Genomic DNA, 22440 nt, shown 5'->3' on the forward strand with positions numbered 1-22440 from the left:
AATGTGTTTCATGGGACTCATAATTGTCAGGACTCAATGTGTTTCATGGGACTCCAATGTCATAGGACTCACAATTGTTTCATGGGCACTCACAATTACTGTGCTCATGTCAGGGGACTCAATGTGTTTCATCGGGACTCACACTGCTGCTGGGCCTGCTGGTCCTGATGCTGCTGGTCCTCCGCAAGAAGCACCTGCAGATGACCAGGTACTGCACCTCCATCACTCCAGGACTCACAATATGTTTTATGGGGACTCTCAATGTGTTTCATGGGGACTCATAATGTGTTTCATCGGGACTCACAATGTGTTTTATGGGGACTCACAATGTGTTTCATGGGGACTCACAATGTGTTTCATGGGGACTCACAATGTGTTTCACCGTGACTCACAATGTGTTTCACGGGGACTCGCAATGTGTTTCACGGGGACTCACAATGTGTTTTATAGGGAGACTGCAATGTGTTTCGAGGACTCACAATGTGTTTCACGGGGACTCGCAATGTGTTTCACGGGGACTCACAATGTGTTTTATGGGGACTCGCAATGTGTTTCATGGGGACTCACAATGTGTTTTATGGGGACTCACAATGTTTCATGGGGACTCACAATGTGTTTCACGGGGACTCACAATGTGTTTCACGGGGACTCACAATGTGTTTCACGGGGACTCACAATGTGTTTTATGGGGACTCACAATGTGTTTTATGGGGACTCACAATGTTTCATGGGGACTCACAATGTGTTTCCTGTTTCAGAGAATGCGGCACAGAGACGTTCGTGAACTTCGCTTCGTTTGAAAGAGACGGGAAGCTTCCTTATAACTGGTAGGCTCCTCCTCTTCTCGGTAGGCTCCTCCTCTTGGTAGGCTCCTCCCCCAGGGACGCCCATTGTCCTCCATAGAGACGCCCGTTGTCCTCCTTAGAGACGCCCATTGTCCTCCATAGAGACGCTTGTTGTCCTCCATAGAGACGCTTGTTGTCCTCCATAGAGACGCCCGTTGTCCTCCATAGAGATGCTTGTTGTCCCCCATAGAGATGCCCGTTGTCCTCCATAGAGACGCCCATAGAGACGCCCATTGTCCTCCATAGAGATGCTTGTTGTCCTCCATAGAGATGCCCGTTGTCCTCCATAGAGACGCCTTGTAGAGGCAGCCCATTGTTGTCACTCCATGGGGATGCTTGCCATGGGGCATCGTTGTCCTCCATAGAGGCATCCGTTGTCCTCCATAGAGACGCCCGTTGTCCCCCATAGAGATGCCCGTTGTCCTCCATAGAGACGCCCATAGAGACGCCCATTGTCCTCCATAGAGACGCTTGTTGTCCTCCATAGAGATGCCCGTTGTCCTCCATAGAGACGCCCATAGAGACGCCCATTGTCCTCCATAGAGATGCTTGTTGTCCTCCATAGAGACGCCCGTTGTCCCCCATAGAGATGCCCGTTGTCCTCCATAGAGGCGTAGAGCTGTTGTCCTCCATAGGCGCTTGTTGTCCTCCATAGAGATGTTGTCCTCCACCACAGATGCCGTTGTCCCTCTCCATAGAGAGAGGGGCATATATTGTCCTCCATAGAGACGCTTGTTGTCCTCCATAGAGACGCTTGTTGTCCTCCATAGAGACGCCCGTTGTCCTCCATAGAGACGCCCATTGTCCTCCATAGAGACACCCGTTGTCCTCCATAGAGATGCCCGTTGTCCTCCATAAAGACGCCCGTTGTCCTCCATAGAGACGCCCGTTGTCCTCCATAGAGACGCCCGTTGTCCTCCATAGAGACGCTTGTTGTCCTCCATAGAGATGCCCGTTGTCCTCCATAGAGACGCTTGTTGTCCTCCATAGAGATGCTTGTTGTCCTCCATAGAGACACCCGTTGTCCTCCATAGAGACGCCCGTTGTCCTCCTTGTTGTCCTCATAGAGCTTGTTGTCCTCCATAGGGCACCCGTTGTCCTCCATAGAAGCGCTTGTTGTCCTCCATAGAGTTGTGTCCTCCATAGAAGCTTGTTGTCCTCCATAGAGACGCTTGTTGTCCTCCATAGAGACGCTTGTTGTCCTCCATAGAGACGCTTGTTGTCCTCCATAGAGACACCCGTTGTCCTCCATAGAGACGCCCGTTGTCCTCCATAGAGACGCCCGTTGTCCTCCATAGAGACGCCCGTTGTCCTCCATAGAGACGCCCGTTGTCCTCCATAGAGACGCTTGTTGTCCTCCATAGAGACGCCCGTTGTCCTCCATAGAGACGCCCGTTGTCCTCCATAGAGACGCTTGTTGTCCTCCATAGAGACGCTTGTTGTCCTCCATAGAGACGCTTGTTGTCCTCCATAGAGACACCCGTTGTCCTCCATAGAGACGCCCGTTGTCCTCCATAGAGACGCCCGTTGTCCTCCATAAAGACGCCCATTGTCCTCCATAGAGACGCCCGTTGTCCTCCATAGGGCATCGTTGTCCTCCATAGATGTTGTTGTATCATATTAGAGACACCCTCCATAGAGGCATGGTTGTCCTCCATAGAGACACCCGTTGTCCTCCATAGAGACGCTTGTTGTCCTCCATAGAGACGCTTGTTGTCCTCCATAGAGACACCCGTTGTCCTCCATAGAGACGCCCGTTGTCCTCCATAGAGACGCTTGTTGTCCTCCATAGAGACACCCGTTGTCCTCCATAGAGATGCTTGTTGTCCTCCATAGAGACACCCGTTGTCCTCCATAGAGACGCTTGTTGTCCTCCATAGAGACGCTTGTTGTCCTCCATAGAGACGCCCGTTGTCCTCCATAGCGTTGTCCTCCATAGAGACGCCCGTTGTCCTCCATAGAGACGCTTGTTGTCCTCCATAGAGACACCCGTTGTCCTCCATAGAGATGCTTGTTGTCCTCCATAGAGGCCAGCCGTTGTCCTCCATAGAGGCAGCTTGTTGTCCTCCATAGAGGCGCTTGTTGTCCTCCATAGAGCTTGTCTCCATTTGAGGGCACCCGTTGTCCTCCATAGAGGCTTGTTGTCCTCCATAGAGGCAGCTTGTTGTCCTCCATAGAGACACCGTTATTCCTCCATAAGACGCTTGTTGTCTATCATAGAACCCGTTGTCCTCATGGGGGCGGCTTGTTGTCCTCCATAGAGATGCTTGTTGTCCTCCATAGGGCGGCAGTTGTCCTCCATAGAGGCTTGTTGTCCTCCATAGAGGCTTGTTGTCCTCCAGCGCCGTTGTCCTCCATAGAGACGCCCGTTGTCCTCCATAGAGGCTTGTTGTCCTCCATAGAGCTTGTTGTTGTCCTCCATAGAGGCGGACTTATTGTTGTCCCCTCCATAGAGGCTTTTGTTGTCCTCCATAGAGCCGCCCGTTGTCCTCCATAGAGGCCTTGTTGTCCTCCATAGAGCCTTGTCCTCCATGAGGCGCTTTTGTTGTCCTCCATAGAGCCAGCTTGTTGTCCTCCATAGAGACACCCTTGTCCTCCACCTATAGAGACGCCCGTTGTCCTCCCATAGAGGCAACTTATTTGTCCTCCATAGGATGCGCCGGTGTCACTCCATAGACGCTTGTTGTCCTCCATAGAGATAAGCTTGTTGTCCTCCATAGAGACACCGTTGTCCTCCATAGAGTGCATCCGTTGTCCTCCATATGAGTAAGCGGCTTGTTGTCCTCCATAGAGCAGCTTGTTGTCCTCCATGAGACGCTTGTTGTCCTCCATAGAGACATGCCACCTGTCCTCCATAGAGAGCTTGTTTGTCCTCCCATAGAGACGCCTTGTCCTCCCATAGAGGCGTGTTGTCCTCCATAGGGCGCTTGTTGTCCTCCACAGACGCATTGTTGTCCTCCTTAGACGCCTGTTGTCCTCCATAGGGGCGGCTGTTGTCCTCCATAGAGATGCTTGTTGTCCTCCATAGAGATGCTTGTTGTCCTCCATAGAGATGCTTGTTGTCCTCCATAGAGACGCCCGTTGTCCTCCATAGAGACGCTTGTTGTCCTCCATAGAGACGCCCGTTGTCCTCCATAGAGAGCAACTTGTTGTCCTCCATAGAGACGCTTGTCCTCCATAGAGACACCCGTTGTCCTCATAGAGCAGCTTGTTGTCCTCCATGAGAGCCGCCTTGTTGTCCTCCATAGAGGCATTGTTGTCCTCCATAGGGCGCTTGTTGTCCTCCATAGAGACACCGTTGTCCTCCATAGGGATAGCATTTGTTGTCCTCCATAGAGACGCCCATTGTCCTCCATAGAGACGCTTGTTGTCCTCCATAGGGGCATTGTTGTCCTCCATAGAGACGCTTGTTGTCCTCCATAGAGACGCTTGTTGTCCTCCATAGAGACGCTTGTTGTCCTCCATAGAGACGCTTGTTGTCCTCCATAGAGACGCTTGTCCTCCAGACGCTGTCCTCCATAGAGACGCTTGTTGTCCTCCATAGAGACACCCGTTGTCCTCCATAGAGACACCCGTTGTCCTCCATAGAGACGCTTGTTGTCCTCCATAGAGACGCTTGTTGTCCTCCATAGAGACGCTTGTTGTCCTCCATAGAGACGCCCGTTGTCCTCCATAGAGACACCCGTTCTCCACCGTTGTCCTCCATAGAGACGCCGTTGTCCTCCATAGAGACGCCCGTTGTCCTCCATAGAGATGCTTGTTGTCCTCCATAGGGCATACGCCTGTTAGTCTCCTCCATGACACCTTGTCCTCCATAGATACGCTTGTTGTCCTCCATAGAGACGCTTGTTGTCCTCCATAGAGACACCCGTTGTCCTCCATAGAGTGTGATTGTCCTCCATAGAGCGCTTGTTGTCCTCCATAGAGACACGTTGTCCTCCATAGAGACGCCGTTGTCTCCATAGAGGCGAACTTGTTGTCCTCCATGAGAACATTGTCCTCATTTGTCCTCCATAGAGACGCTTGTTGTCCTCCATAGAGACGCCCGTTGTCCTCCATAGAGACGCTTGTTGTCCTCCATAGAGACGCTTGTTGTCCTCCATAGAGTTGTCCTCCATAGAGATCTTGTTGTCCTCCATAGATGCCCGTTGTCCTCCATAGACGCCGTTGTCCTCCCATAGAGACCTTGTTGTCCATAGAGACGCCCGTTGTCCTCCATAGAGACGCTTGTTGTCCTCCATAGAGACGCTTGTTGTCCTCCATAGAGACGCTTGTTGTCCTCCATAGAGACGCCCGTTGTCCTCCATAGAGGCTTGTCCCATAGAGACGCCTGTCCTCAGGAAAGCGCTTGTTGTCCCTCCTTGGAACATTGTCCTCCATAGAGACGCACGTTGTCCTCCATAGAGACGCTTGTTGTCCTCCATAGAGACGCTTGTTGTCCTCCATAGAGACACCCGTTGTCCTCCATAGAGACGCTTGTTGTCCTCCATAGAGACGCGTGTTGTCCTCCATAGAGACGCTTGTTGTCCTCCATAGAGACGCTTGTTGTCCTCCATAGAGACACCCGTTGTCCTCCATACCAAGACATAATTTGTCCTCCATAGAGGCAGCTTGTTGTCCTCCATAGACAGCTTGTTGTCCTCCATAGAACAACTTGTTGTCCTCCATAGAGGTAAGCCTTGTTGTCCTCATAGAGCCCGTTGGTCCTCCATAGAGCATTTGTCCTCCATAGAGCCGTTGTCCTCCATAGAGTTGTCCTCCATAGAGACGCTTGTTGTCCTCCATAGAGACGCCCCTTGTCCTCCATAGAGACGCCCGTTGTCCTCCATAGAGACGCCCGTTGTCCTCCATAGAGACGCCTGTTGTCCCCCATCGGCCGGCTGCATGAAGCATTAACTGTGTGTTTGTGGCTACTTGAATCCCATGTCTCGTGATCATCTCTTGTTGTCCTCGTGTGAACCCTTCAGGCGAAGAAGCTTCTTCGCCTTCCTCACCCTGCTGCCCTCCTGCCTCTGGACCGACTATCTGTTGGCTTTTTATATTAACCCTTGGTAAGTAGGCCAGAAACCAGAGCCACAGCCATCAGTGTGGATGGGAGGTCTGGATCCAGACCTAAAGGAGCAAACTGCCGATGCTAACTACAGATGCTAACTGCCGATGCTAACTGCCGATGCTAACTGCCTGGTGTTTGCATGCCGTCTGTCCTTCTCTTTCAGTTTGTAGTGCAGCTGTTAGCGTAGCTTCCATCTATATTCTATATATTATTATATATAATATGATATATTATGATATGATATATTGTGGTATATTATAGTATGATATATTATGGTATAATATATGGGCGACTGTGGGTCAGTGGGTAGCAGGTCCGTCTTTCAATCAGGGGGTTGGAGGTTCAATCCCCGCCCTAGTCGATGTGTCCTTGAGCAAGACACTTAACCCTGAGTGTCTCCCTGTAGCTGCTCTACGGTGTGTCAGCTAAATGTAATGTAATGTAATATATTATGATATAGTATATTATAGTATGATATGGTATATTATGATATGATATATTATGATTTAGTATATTATGGTATATTATCGTATGGTATGATATGAAATATTATGGTATATTATAGTATGATATGGTATATTATAGTATGATATATTATGATATAGAATATTATGGTATGATATGATATATTATGGTATGATATGAAATATTATGGTATATTATATTATGATATGGTATATTATGGTATGATATATTATGATATAGAATATTATCGTATGATATAGTATGAAATATTATAGTATGATATGGTATATTATGGTATGATATATTATGATATGAAATATTATGGTATGATATATTATGATATAGTATATTATGTTATACTATGGTATATTATAGTATGATATATTATGATATGATATATTATGGTATGATATTGTATATTATATTATGGTATATTATGGTATGATTTGATACATTGATATATTATGATATATTATGGTATATTATGGTATGATATAGTATATTATGATATATTATGGTATATTATGGTATGATATATTATGGTATGATTTGATACATTGATATATTATGGTATGATATAGTATATTATGGTATGTTATGGTATGATATGTTATATTATGGTATGATATAGTATGGTATACTATGATATGGTATATTATGATGATATATTATGGTATATTATAGTATGATATGGTATACTATGGTATATTATGATATGATATATTATGATGATATATTATGGTATATTATAGTATGATATGGTATATTATGGTATACTATGGTATATCATGGTATGATATGAGAGCCGTAGATGTTATTGATGTGCATGTTGATGCTGAAACACTTCCTGACTACAGAAACCTCCAAGTGGACGTTTCTGGGCCCGAAGGTCTGAGTCATGAATTATGAAGAGTAAACATAAGTGTCGCTATAGCTGCATGTTTGTTCATAGCTCTCAGAGCATGGTGTGGATGCTCGTTCATACGGTGGATCTTATTTCAAAGCTGTGTTCTGGAGGGTTTGACCGATGGACGGTTTAATCATATTAAATCATGTTTTCACAAAACATTTTAAAATCATGTAAAATCTTATTTCCCCCCCCCCAGTACTTTGGAAAATAAAACTGCATTTTCAAATAATGTAGAAGTAATGTGAAATGTACTTTTTAATCTAAATATCTTAATTTAAATCCTGATTATTCATAATTCATTCAAACACTTTTGTGTCAGCCAATTACATTTCTGTCTAATTCACATACAAATACATTCTTATAATGAATAAATACATGTTTTTTTATTATAATACAAAACAAGCATTACTGGAAAAGTACCTTTTTTATTTGACGTAGTGATTTATTTATTTGAGATGTTACATAATCAGAGAACGGGATGAAGTGGGCTTGATGTTGACTTCCACACTTTCCATGAACACTTTGTTCTCTGACCACTGAAGACAGCCGCTGTAACACGAAAAACCAACAACAACAATAATGATAATATATTACCATATCAACACACTTTGAAGAATATCATATTTTATTAGGAATTAGAACAAATCAGCATCCATGAAGTCTTAAAACCCACATCAGCCAAACCCTGAGGTCTAAATGTTGTTCCGTGTTTTATTGAGAAATATTAAATATTTAATGAAATATCGTTGTCACCATGTTTGTTTCAGGAGCAAAAGGCGCGCTTAAAGCTTGAAGCAGCGAGTAACGAGACTCATGTGGGGAATTCACTGTGTTCATGTATGTTGCATGTTCACGTGCAGAAACCATGTGTCCATGTGTTCATGTGTTCATGTGTCCATGTGTCCATGTGTTCATGTGTTCACGTGTTCACGTGTCCACGTGTCCACGTGTCCACGTGTTCACGTGTTCACGTGTTCACGTGTTCACGTGTCCATGTGTCCATGTGTTCATGTGTTCATGTCATAATATTCCATGTGTCCATGTGTTCATGTGTCCATGTGTTCACGTGTTCACGTGTTCACGTGTCCACGTGTTCACGTGTTCACGTGTTTCATAATCCACGTGTTCCTGTCACGTGTTCCATGTGTCCCACGTGTCCGTAGCCATGTGTCCATGTGTTCATGTGTCCATGTGTCCATGTGTTCACGTGTCAGCGCTGCCACGCCTTCACGTGTCACGTATTCACGTGTCCCATGTCCACGTCACGTGTCCACGTATCCGTGTTCATGTCCGTGTTCATGTCCATGTGTCCATGTGTCCATGTATTCGTAATGTCCATGTGTCCATGTATTCATATGTCCATATCCATGTGTCCATGTGTTCATATGTCCATGTATCCATATGTTCATATGTGTCCATGTCCATATGTCCATGTGTCCATGTGTCCATGTGTCCATGTCCATGTATTCATGTGTCCATGTTCATGTATTCATGTGTCCATGTGTCCATGTGTTCATGTGTCCATGTGTTCATGTATCCATGTGTTCATGTCCACGTGTCCACGTGTTCACGTGTCCACGTGTCCATGTGTCCACGTGTTCATGTGTTCATGTGTCCATGTGTTATGTGATCATGTCATGTGTCCATATCATGTGTCCATGTGTTCATGTGTCCATGTGTCCATGTGTTCATGTCCATGTCCATGTATCCATGTGTCCATGTATGTTCATGTGTCCATGTCCATATGTTCATGTGTCCATGTATTCCATGTGTCCATGTGTCATGTGTTCACATGTGTCCATATTCATGTGTCATGTCCATGTATCCATGTCATATTCATATCATCATGTCCATGTATTATATGTCCATATGTCCATATATCATGTCCATGTTCATATTCATGTGTCCATGTGTTCATGTGTCCATATGTTCATATGTCCATGTCCATATGTTCATATCCATGTGTCATATATTCATGTGTCCATATCCATGTTCATGTGTCCCATGTATCCATTCTTATTCATATGTCCCATGTGTTCATATTCATATGTCCATGTATTCAGCATATTCATGTGTCCATATGTATATGTCCATATGTTCATGTGTTCATGTGTTCATATGTTCCATGTCCATGTCCATGTATCCATGTGTTCATGTCCATGTGTCCATGTTCATGTATCCATGTGTTCATGTCACGTCCGTATGTGTCATATATTCATGTGTCCATGTGTCCATGTTCATGTGTCCATGTGCCATGTTCATATGTCATGTATTCCATGTGTTCATGTATCCATGTGTCCATGTGTTCATGTGTCCATTGCCATATTCATATATCCATGTCCCATATGTCCATGTGTTCATGTGTCCATATGTCCATGTCATGTGTTCATGTGTCCATGTATTCACGTGTCACGTGTCCATATTCATGTGTCCATGTGTTCATGTGTCCATGTGTTCATCCATATGTCCATGTGTTCATGTGTCCATGTCCATGTTCATGTGTCTGTTCCGCATGTCCATGTTCATGTATCATGTTCCATGTATACATGTGCATATCATATATCCATGTCCATGTATCCATATCATATATATATGTGTCCCGTGTCCATGTCCATGTGTCCACGTGTCCATGTCCCATGTATCATGTGTTCGCATTCATGTGTCCATGTGTCCATGTGTCCATGTTCATGTGTTCATGTGTCCATGTGTCCATGTGTTCATATGTTATGTCCATATGTCCATGTATCTCATATATCCATGTCTCCATGTGTCCATGTGTCCATGTGTTCATGTCCATATGTGTCCATGTGTTCATGTGTCCACCTTGTCCTTGTCCATGTGTCCCATGTCATATGTCCATGTATACATATCCATGTAATATATATCCATGTGTGTCCATGTCCCATGTCCATGTTTCCATGTGTTCATGTATCCATTCATGTGTCCATATCCATGTCCATGTTCATGTGTCCATATCCATGTGTCATGTGTATCCATGTTTCCATGTCCATGTATTCCATATACATGTGTCCATATCCATGTATCCATGTATCCTGTATCCGCCTATGTCCATATTCCATATATTCATATATATCCATGTCCATATGTCCATGTATCACCATATATCCATGTATCCATGTCCATGTCCATGTCCATGTTTCCATATCCATGTATCCATGTATACATGTGTCCATGTGTTATGTATCCCATGTATACATGTGTGTCCATGCCATCCATGTTTCCATGTATCCATGTCCATGTATACATGTGTCCATATCCATGTGTCCATGTATCCATGTCCATGTGTCCATGTTTCCATGTATCCATGTGTCCATGATGTGTCCATGTATCCATGTATCCATGTATCCATGTCCCATGTTTCCCACGTATCCATGTGTCCCATGTCCATGTGTCCATATGTCCATGTTTCCATATGTCCCATGTCATGTGTCCATGTCCATATGTCCATATCCCATGCCATACATGTGTCCATGTATCATCTTTCCATGTATCCATGTCCATGTATACATGTGTCCATATATCCATGTCATGTGTCCATGTCAGCAACATACATGTCCATATCCATATTTCATATCCATGTATCCCATATACATGTATTCATGTATTCATATGTCCATGTATCCATGTGTCCATATCCATATCCATATTAATATCCATGTATGTCCATATCCATGTATCCATGTCCCATGTGTCATGTTCATGTATCATATGTTCATATGTGTCCCATGTATCCATATTTTCATATATCATAACCATCCATACATGTCCATATCAATATCCATGTATCCATATATCCATATGTTTTCATATGTCCATATGTCCATATGTCCATGTGTCCATATGTCCATGTCCATGTATCCATGTCCATATGTCCATGTGTCCATTCCATGTATCCATATTGTCCCATGTGTCCATATGTATCCATGTGTCCATGTATCCATGTATCCATGCCATCATCCATGTATCCATGTATCCATGTATCCATGTGTCCATGTGTTCCATGTATCCATGTATACATATGTCCATATCCATATGTTCCATGTCCCATGTCCGTAACCATCCATGTGACCATGTTTCCATGTATCCATGTATACATGTATACATGTATCCATGTCCATGTATTATGTCCATATGTGTCCATGTCTTCATTTTCATGTGTCCATGTTTCCATGTGTCATGTGTCCCATGTGTCCATGTATCCATATATGTCCATATTCATATGTTCATGTTTCCAGCCTTATCCCATGTATACATGTAGCCATGTATCCATATTTCCATATCCATATGTCCATGTATACATGTGTCCATATATCCATGTATCCATATCCATGTATCCATAACATCCATATGTGTTCATGTGTCCATGTGTCCATGTGTCCATGTCCATGTTCCATGTGTCCATGTCCATGTATCCATGTGTCCATGTGTCCATGTGTCCATGTTTCCATGTGTCCATGTGTCCATGTGTCCATGTGTCCATGTGTCCATGTGTCCATGTGTCCATGTATCCATGTATCCATGTATCCATGTGTCCATGTATCCATGTGTCCATGTATCCATGTGTCCATGTGTCCATGTGTCCATGTGTCCATGTGTCCATATCCATGTGTCCATGTATCCATATCCATGTGTCCATGTGTCCATGTGTCCATGTGTCCATGTATCCATGTGTCCATGTGTCCATGTATCCATGTATCCATGTGTCCATGTGTCCATGTGTCCATGTGTCCATGTGTCCATGTATCCATGTGTCCATGTGTCCATGTGTCCATGTGTCCATGTGTCCATGTGTCCATGTGTCCATGTATCCATGTGTCCATGTGTCCATGTATCCATGTGTCCATGTGTCCATGTGTCCATGTGTCCATGTGTCCATGTATCCATGTGTCCATGTGTCCATGTTTCCATGTGTCCATGTATCCATGTGTCCATGTGTCCATGTGTCCATGTATCCATGTATCCATGTGTCCATGTGTCCATGTATCCATGTATCCATGTGTCCATGTATCCATGTGTCCATGTGTCCATGTATCCATGTATCCATGTGTCCATGTATCCATGTGTCCATGTGTCCATGTATCCATGTATACATGTGTCCATGTATCCATGTTTCCATGTATCCATGTATCCATGTATACATGTGTCCATGTATCCATGTGTCCATGTGTCCATGTATCCATGTATCCATGTGTCCATGTATCCATGTGTCCATGTGTCCATGTGTCCATGTGTCCATGTATCCATGTATCCATGTATCCATGTGTCCATGTGTCCATGTATCCATGTGTCCATGTATCCATGTGTCCATGTATCCATGTGTCCATGTATCCATGTGTCCATGTGTCCATGTGTCCATGTATCCATGTTTCCATGTATACATGTGTCCATGTATCCATGTTTCCATGTATCCATGTGTCCATGTGTCCATGTGTCCATGTGTCCATGTATCCATGTGTCCATGTATCCATGTGTCCATGTGTCCATGTATCCATGTGTCCATGTGTCCATGTATCCATGTATCCATGTGTCCATGTATCCATGTGTCCATGTGTCCATGTGTCCATGTCCATGTGTCCATGTGTCCATGTGTCCATGTATCCATGTGTCCATGTATCCATGTGTCCATGTGTCCATGTGTCCATGTATCCATGTATCCATGTGTCCATGTATCCATGTATCCATGTGTCCATGTGTCCATGTGTCCATGTGTCCATGTATCCATGTGTCCATGTATCCATGTATCCATGTGTCCATGTGTCCATGTATCCATGTGTCCATGTATCCATGTGTCCATGTGTCCATGTGTCCATGTATCCATGTGTCCATGTGTCCATGTATCCATGTGTCCATGTGTCCATGTGTCCATGTATCCATGTATCCATGTGTCCATGTGTCCATGTATCCATGTGTCCATGTGTCCATGTATCCATGTGTCCATGTGTCCATGTGTCCATGTATCCATGTGTCCATGTGTCCATGTGTCCATGTGTCCATGTGTCCATGTATCCATGTGTCCATGTATCCATGTTTCCATGTATCCATGTGTCCATGTCCATGTGTCCATGTGTCCATGTGTCCATGTATCCATGTGTCCATGTGTCCATGTGTCCATGTGTCCATGTATCCATGTGTCCATGTATCCATGTATCCATGTATCCATGTTTCCATGTATCCATGTGTCCATGTGTCCATGTGTCCATGTATCCATGTGTCCATGTGTCCATGTGTCCATGTATCCATGTATCCATGTGTCCATGTATCCATGTGTCCATGTTTCCATGTGTCCATGTGTCCATGTGTCCATGTGTCCATGTGTCCATGTGTCCATGTGTCCATGTATCCATGTGTCCATGTGTCCATGTGTCCATGTGTCCATGTATCCATGTGTCCATGTGTCCATGTATCCATGTGTCCATGTATCCATGTGTCCATGTGTCCATGTGTCCATGTATCCATGTATCCATGTGTCCATGTATCCATGTATCCATGTGTCTATGTGTCCATGTGTCCATGTGTCCATCCATGTGTCCATGTGTCCATGTGTCCATGTGTCCATGTGTCCATGTGTCCATGTGTCCATGTGTCCATGTATCCATGTGTCCATGTGTCCATGTGTCCATGTATCCATGTGTCCATGTTTCCATGTGTCCATGTATCCATGTGTCCATGTGTCCATGTGTCCATGTATCCATGTGTCCATGTTTCCATGTGTCCATGTATCCATGTGTCCATGTATCCATGTGTCCATGTGTCCATGTATACATGTGTCCATGTTTCCATATATCCATGTTTCCATGTGTCCATGTATCCATGTGTCCATGTGTCCATGTGTCCATGTGTCCATGTGTCCATGTATCCATGTGTCCATGTGTCCATGTGTCCATGTATCCATGTTTCCATGTGTCCATGTATCCATGTATCCATGTGTCCATGTATCCATGTTTCCATGTATCCATGTATCCATGTGTCCATGTATCCATGTATCCATGTGTCCATGTGTCCATGTGTCCATGTGTCCATGTTTCCATGTATCCATGTGTCCATGTGTCCATGTATCCATGTGTCCATGTATCCATGTGTCCATGTATCCATGTGTCCATGTGTCCATGTGTCCATGTGTCCATGTATCCATGTGTCCATGTGTCCATGTGTCCATGTGTCCATGTGTCCATGTGTCCATGTGTCCATGTGTCCATGTATCCATGTGTCCATGTATCCATGTGTCCATGTGTCCATGTGTCCATGTATCCATGTGTCCATGTATCCATGTGTCCATGTGTCCATGTGTCCATGTATCCATGTGTCCATGTGTCCATGTATCCATGTGTCCATGTGTCCATGTGTCCATGTGTCCATGTATCCATGTGTCCATGTGTCCATGTGTCCATGTATCCATGTGTCCATGTATCCATGTGTCCATGTATCCATGTATCCATGTATCCATGTATCCATGTGTCCATGTATCCATGTATCCATGTATCCATGTATCCATGTGTCCATGTTTCCATGTATCCATGTGTCCATGTGTCCATGTATCCATGTATCCATGTATCCATGTGTCCATGTATCCATGTGTCCATGTATCCATGTTTCCATGTGTCCATGTGTCCATGTATCCATGTGTCCATGTATCCATGTATCCATGTATCCATGTGTCCATGTGTCCATGTATCCATGTATCCATGTGTCCATGTATCCATGTTTCCATGTATCCATGTATCCATGTGTCCATGTGTCCATGTATCCATGTGTCCATGTATCCATGTGTCCATGTATCCATGTGTCCATGTGTCCATGTGTCCATGTGTCCATGTATCCATGTATCCATGTGTCCATGTGTCCATGTGTCCATGTTTCCATGTATACATGTGTCCATGTATCCATGTGTCCATGTGTCCATGTGTCCATGTGTCCATGTGTCCATGTATCCATGTGTCCATGTGTCCATGTGTCCATGTGTCCATGTATCCATGTATCCATGTGTCCATGTGTCCATGTGTCCATGTATCCATGTTTCCATGTATCCATGTGTCCATGTGTCCATGTGTCCATGTGTCCATGTATCCATGTGTCCATGTGTCCATGTGTCCATGTGTCCATGTCCATGTATCCATGTGTCCATGTGTCCATGTATCCATGTTTCCATGTCCATGTGTCCATGTCCATATGTCCATGTGTCCATGTGTCCATGTGTCCATGTGTCCATGTGTCCATGTGTCCATGTGTCCATGTGTCCATGTGTCCATGTGTCCATGTGTCCATGTGTCCATGTGACCATGTGTCCATGTGTCCATGTCCATGTGTCCATGTATACATGTGTCCATGTGTCCATGTATCCATGTGTCCATGTGTCCATGTATCCATGTGTCCATGTGTCCATGTATCCATGTATCCATGTGTCCATGTATCCATGTGTCCATGTGTCCATGTGTCCATGTATCCATGTGTCCATGTGTCCATGTGTCCATGTGTCCATGTGTCCATGTGTCCATGTGTCCATGTATCCATGTTTCCATGTGTCCATGTATACATGTGTCCATGTATCCATGTGTCCATGTTTCCATGTATCCATGTGTCCATGTGTCCATGTGTCCATGTGTCCATGTATCCATGTGTCCATGTGTCCATGTGTCCATGTGTCCATGTGTCCATGTGTCCATGTATCCATGTGTCCATGTGTCCATGTGTCCATGTGTCCATGTGTCCATGTGTCCATGTATCCATGTATCCATGTATCCATGTGTCCATGTGTCCATGTGTCCATGTGTCCATGTGTTGTCCATGTATCCATGTATCCATGTATCCATGTTTCCATGTATCCATGTGTCCATGTGTCCATGTGTCCATGTGTCCATGTGTCCATGTATCCATGTATCCATGTGTCCATGTGTCCATGTGTCCATGTGTCCATGTGTCCATGTATCCATGTGTCCATGTGTCCATGTGTCCATGTATACATGTGTCCATGTGTCCATGTGTCCATGTGTCCATGTATCCATGTTTCCATGTATCCATGTGTCCATGTATACATGTGTCCATGTGTCCATGTGTCCATGTATACATGTGTCCATGTGTCCATGTGTCCATGTATCCATGTGTCCATGTGTCCATGTGTCCATGTATCCATGTGTCCATGTGTCCATGTGTCCATGTATCCATGTGTCCATGTGTCCATGTGTCCATGTGTCCATGTATCCATGTTTCCATGTGTCCATGTATACATGTGTCCATGTGTCCATGTATACATGTGTCCATGTGTCCATGTGTCCATGTGTCCATGTTTCCATGTGTCCATGTGTCCATGTGTCCATGTATCCATGTATCCATGTATCCATGTGTCCATGTTTCCATGTATCCATGTGTCCATGTGTCCATGTGTCCATGTATCCATGTGTCCATGTATCCATGTGTCCATGTGTCCATGTGTTCATGTGTCCATGTGTCCATGTGTCCATGTGTCCATGTATCCATGTGTCCATGTGTCCATGTGTCCATGTGTCCATGTGTCCATGTGTCCATGTGTCCATGTGTCCATGTATCCATGTGTCCATGTGTCCATGTGTCCATGTATACATGTGTCCATGTGTCCATGTGTCCATGTATACATGTGTCCATGTGTCCATGTGTCCATGTGTCCATGTTTCCATGTGTCCATGTATCCATGTGTCCATGTCCATGTATGCATGTGTCCATGTGTCCATGTGTATATGTATCCATGTCCATGTGTCCATGTGTCCATGTGTCCATGTATCCATGTGTCCATGTCCATGTCCATGTGTCCATGTCCATGTGTCCATGTCCATGTGTCCATGTATCCATGTGTCCATGTGTCCATGTGTCCATGTGTCCATGTCATGTCCATGTGTCCATGTTTCCATGTGTCCATGTGTCCATGTTTCCATGTGTCCATGTGTCCATGTATCCATGTGTCCATGTTTCCATGTGTCCATGTATCCATGTGTCCATGTGTCCATGTGTCCATGTATCCATGTGTCCATGTGTCCATGTGTCCATGTGTCCATGTGTCCATGTGTCCATGTATCCATGTGTCCATGTATCCATGTCCATGTGTCCATGTCCATGTGTCCATGTGTCCATGTGTCCATGTATCCATGTGTCCATGTGTCCATGTGTCCATGTGTCCATGTATCCATGTGTCCATGTGTCCATGTGTCCATGTGTCCATGTGTCCATGTGTCCATGTGTCCATGTGTCCATGTGTCCATGTGTCCATGTGTCCATGTATCCATGTATACATGTGTCCATGTATCCATGTGTCCATGTGTCCATGTTTCCATGTGTCCATGTATCCATGTATCCATGTATCCATGTATCCATGTGTCCATGTTTCCATGTATCCATGTGTCCATGTGTCCATGTGTCCATGTGTCCATGTATCCATGTATCCATGTGTCCATGTATCCATGTGTCCATGTGTCCATGTATCCATGTGTCCATGTCCATGTCCATGTTTCCATGTATCCATGTGTCCATGTGTCCATGTCCATGTGTCCATGTATCCATGTGTCCATGTGTCCATGTGTCCATGTGTCCATGTTTCCATGTATACATGTGTCCATGTATCCATGTGTCCATGTGTCCATGTGTCCATGTGTCCATGTGTCCATGTGTCCATGTGTCCATGTTTCCATGTGTCCATGTGTCCATGTATCCATGTGTCCATGTGTCCATGTATCCATGTGTCCATGTGTCCATGTATCCATGTGTCCATGTGTCCATGTGTCCATGTGTCCATGTGTCCATGTGTCCATGTGTCCATGTGTCCATGTGTCCATGTTTCCATGTGTCCATGTGTCCATGTGTCCATGTGTCCATGTATACATGTGTCCATGTGTCCATGTGTCCATGTGTCCATGTATCCATGTTTCCATGTGTCCATGTGTCCATGTATCCATGTATCCATGTATCCATGTGTCCATGTGTCCATGTGTCGATGTATACATGTGTCCATGTGTCCATGTGTCCATGTGTCCATGTATCCATGTTTCCATGTGTCCATGTTTCCATGTATCCATGTGTCCATGTTTCCATGTATCCATGTTTCCATGTGTCCATGTTTCCATGTATACATGTGTCCATGTCCATGTGTCCATGTGTCCATGTGTCCATGTTTCCATGTGTCCATGTATCCATGTGTCCATGTGTCCATGTGTCCATGTGTCCATGTGTCCATGTATCCATGTATCCATGTGTCCATGTGTCCATGTGTCCATGTGTCCATGTATCCATGTGTCCATGTGTCCATGTATCCATGTGTCCATGTGTCCATGTGTCCATGTGTCCATGTGTCCATGTGTCCATGTGTCCATGTGTCCATGTGTCCATGTGTCCATGTATCCATGTGTCCATGTGTCCATGTGTCCATGTGTCCATGTGTCCATGTGTCCATGTATCCATGTGTCCATGTGTCCATGTATACATGTGTCCATGTGTCCATGTGTCCATGTGTCCATGTATCCATGTGTCCATGTGTCCATGTGTCCATGTGTCCATGTATCCATGTGTCCATGTGTCCATGTGTCCATGTGTCCATGTGTCCATGTGTCCATGTGTCCATGTGTCCATGTGTCCATGTGTCCATGTGTCCATGTGTCCATGTATCCATGTGTCCATGTGTCCATGTGTCCATGTATCCATGTGTCCATGTATCCATGTGTCCATGTGTCCATGTGTCCATGTGTCCATGTGTCCATGTGTCCATGTGTCCATGTATCCATGTGTCCATGTGTCCATGTGTCCATGTGTCCATGTGTCCATGTGTCCATGTGTCCATGTGTCCATGTGTCCATGTGTCCATGTGTCCATGTGTCCATGTATCCATGTGTCCATGTGTCCATGTGTCCATGTGTCCATGTGTCCATGTGTCCATGTATCCATGTGTCCATGTGTCCATGTGTCCATGTGTCCATGTGTCCATGTGTCCATGTATCCATGTGTCCATGTGTCCATGTGTCCATGTGTCCATGTGTCCATGTGTCCATGTGTCCATGTGTCCATGTGTCCATGTATCCATGTATCCATGTATCCATGTGTCCATGTTTCCACGTATCCATGTGTCATGTGTCCATGTGTCCATGTGTCCATGTGTCCATGTGTCCATGTGTCCATGTGTCCATGTGTCCATGTGTCCATGTGTCCATGTATCCATGTGTCCATGTGTCCATGTGTCCATGTGTCCATGTGTCCATGTGTCCATGTGTCCATGTGTCCATGTGTCCATGTGTCCATGTGTCCATGTTTCCATGTGTCCATGTATCAATGTGTCCATGTGTCCATGTGTCCATGTGTCCATGTGTCCATGTGTCCATGTGTCCATGTGTCCATGTGTCCATGTGTCCATGTGTCCATGTATCCATGTGTCCATGTATCCATGTGTCCATGTGTCCATGTGTCCATGTGTCCATGTGTCCATGTGTCCATGTGTCCATGTGTCCATGTGTCCATGTGTCCATGTGTCCATGTGTCCATGTGTCCATGTCCATGTGTCCATGTGTGTCCATGTGTCCATGTATCCATGTGTCCATGTGTCCATGTGTCCATGTGTCCATGTGTCCATGTGTCCATGTGTCCATGTGTCCATGTTTCCATGTATACATGTGTCCATGTGTCCATGTGTCCATGTGTCCATGTATCCATGTGTCCATGTGTCCATGTGTCCATGTGTCCATGTATCCATGTGTCCATGTGTCCATGTGTCCATGTGTCCATGTGTCCATGTGTCCATGTGTCCATGTGTCCATGTGTCCATGTGTCCATGTGTCCATGTGTCCATGTATCCATGTGTCCATGTGTCCATGTGTCCATGTGTCCATGTGTCCATGTATCCATGTATCCATGTGTCCATGTATCCATGTGTTCATGTGTCCATGTGTCCATGTGTCCATGTGTCCATATCCATGTATCCATGTGTCCATGTGTCCATGTTTCCATGTTTCCATGTATTCATGTGTCCATGTGTCCATGTGTCCATGTGTCCATGTATCCATGTGTCCATGTGTCCATGTGTCCATGTGTCCATGTTTCCATGTGTCCATGTGTCCATGTGTCCATGTGTCCATGTGTCCATGTGTCCATGTGTCCATGTGTCCATGTGTCCATGTGTCCATGTATCCATGTGTCCATGTGTCCATGTATCCATGTGTCCATGTGTCCATGTGTCCATGTGTCCATGTGTCCATGTGTCCATGTGTCCATGTGTCCATGTGTCCATGTGTCCATGTGTCCATGTGTCCATGTGTCCATGTATCCATGTGTCCATGTGTCCATGTGTCCATGTGTCCATGTGTCCATGTGTCCATGTGTCCATGTGTCCATGTGTCCATGTGTCCATGTGTCCATGTGTCCATGTGTCCATGTGTCCATGTCCATGTGTCCATGTGTCCATGTGTTCATGTGTCCATGTGTCCATGTGTCCATGTGTCCATGTGTCCATGTGTCCATGTATCCATGTGTCCATGTGTCCATGTGTCCATGTGTCCATGTGTCCATGTGTCCATGTGTCCATGTGTCCATGTGTCCATGTATCCATGTGTCCATGTGTCCATGTGTCCATGTGTCCATGTGTCCATGTGTCCATGTGTCCATGTGTCCATGTGTCCATGTGTCCATGTGTCCATGTGTCCATGTGTCCATGTGTCCATGTATCCATGTGTCCATGTGTCCATGTGTCCATGTGTCCATGTGTCCATGTATCCATGTGTCCATGTGTCCATGTGTCCATGTGTCCATGTATCCATGTGTCCATGTGTCCATGTGTCCATGTGTCCATGTGTCCATGTGTCCATGTGTCCATGTGTCCATGTATCCATGTGTCCATGTGTCCATGTGTCCATGTGTCCATGTGTCCATGTATCCATGTGTCCATGTGTCCATGTGTCCATGTGTCCATGTGTCCATGTGTCCATGTGTCCATGTGTCCATGTCCATGTTTCCATGTATCCATGTGTCCATGTGTCCATGTGTCCATGTGTCCATGTGTCCATGTGTCCATGTGTCCATGTGTCCATGTGTCCATGTATCCATGTGTCCATGTGTCCATGTGTCCATGTGTCCATGTGTCCATGTGTCCATGTGTCCATGTGTCCATGTGTCCATGTGTCCATGTGTCCATGTGTCCATGTGTCCATGTATCCATGTGTCCATGTGTCCATGTGTCCATGTGTCCATGTCCATGTGTCCATGTGTCCATGTGTCCATGTTTCCATGTGTCCATGTGTCCATGTGTCCATGTGTCCATGTTTCCATGTGTCCATGTGTCCATGTGTCCATGTGTCCATGTGTCCATGTATCCATGTGTCCATGTGTCCATGTGTCCATGTGTCCATGTGTCCATGTGTCCATGTGTCCATGTATCCATGTGTCCATGTGTCCATGTGTCCATGTATCCATGTGTCCATGTGTCCATGTATCCATGTATCCATGTGTCCATGTTTCCACGTATCCATGTGTCATGTGTCCATGTGTCCATGTGTCCATGTGTCCATGTGTCCATGTGTCCATGTGTCCATGTATCCATGTGTCCATGTGTCCATGTGTCCATGTGTCCATGTGTCCATGTGTCCATGTGTCCATGTATCCATGTGTCCATGTGTCCATGTGTCCATGTGTCCATGTGTCCATGTGTTCATGTGTCCATGTGTCCATGTGTCCATGTGTCCATGTGTCCATGTGTCCATGTGTCCATGTGTCCATGTGTCCATGTGTCCATGTGTCCATGTATCCATGTGTCCATGTGTCCATGTGTCCATGTGTCCATGTATCCATGTATCCATGTGTCCATGTGTCCATGTATCCATGTGTCCATGTGTCCATGTGTCCATGTGTCCATGTGTCCATGTGTCCATGTGTCCATGTGTCCATGTGTCCATGTGTCCATGTGTCCATGTGTCCATGTATCCATGTGTCCATGTGTCCATGTGTCCATGTGTCCATGTGTCCATGTATCCATGTGTCCATGTGTCCATGTGTCCATGTGTCCATGTCCATGTGTCCATGTGTCCATGTGTCCATGTGTCCATGTGTCCATGTGTCCATGTGTCCATGTGTCCATGTGTCCATGTGTCCATGTGTCCATGTGTCCATGTGTCCATGTGTCCATGTGTCTTCATGTGTCTCCATGTGTCCAT

At 45.4% G+C, this 22440-nt stretch overlaps 1 protein-coding gene across 1 annotated transcript in view; it reads left to right on the top strand.

Annotated features, from left to right (window-relative positions):
• Nucleotides 1-149: 149 nt before the first annotated feature.
• LOC130200321 (receptor-type tyrosine-protein phosphatase O-like) overlaps nucleotides 150-22440 on the top strand; it is a 70013-nt gene continuing 47722 nt past the window's right edge. The window contains exons 1-3 of the mRNA XM_056424511.1: nucleotides 150-208; nucleotides 759-827; nucleotides 5813-5896. Of these exons, the coding sequence (XP_056280486.1) occupies nucleotides 168-208; nucleotides 759-827; nucleotides 5813-5896 (194 nt within the window). The 5' untranslated portion in view covers nucleotides 150-167. The remainder of the gene's footprint in view (nucleotides 209-758; nucleotides 828-5812; nucleotides 5897-22440) is intronic.

The sequence above is a fragment of the Pseudoliparis swirei genome, chromosome 10 (genome assembly GCF_029220125.1).
Source record: "Pseudoliparis swirei isolate HS2019 ecotype Mariana Trench chromosome 10, NWPU_hadal_v1, whole genome shotgun sequence".
Classification (NCBI taxonomy): Eukaryota; Metazoa; Chordata; class Actinopteri; order Perciformes; family Liparidae; genus Pseudoliparis; species Pseudoliparis swirei.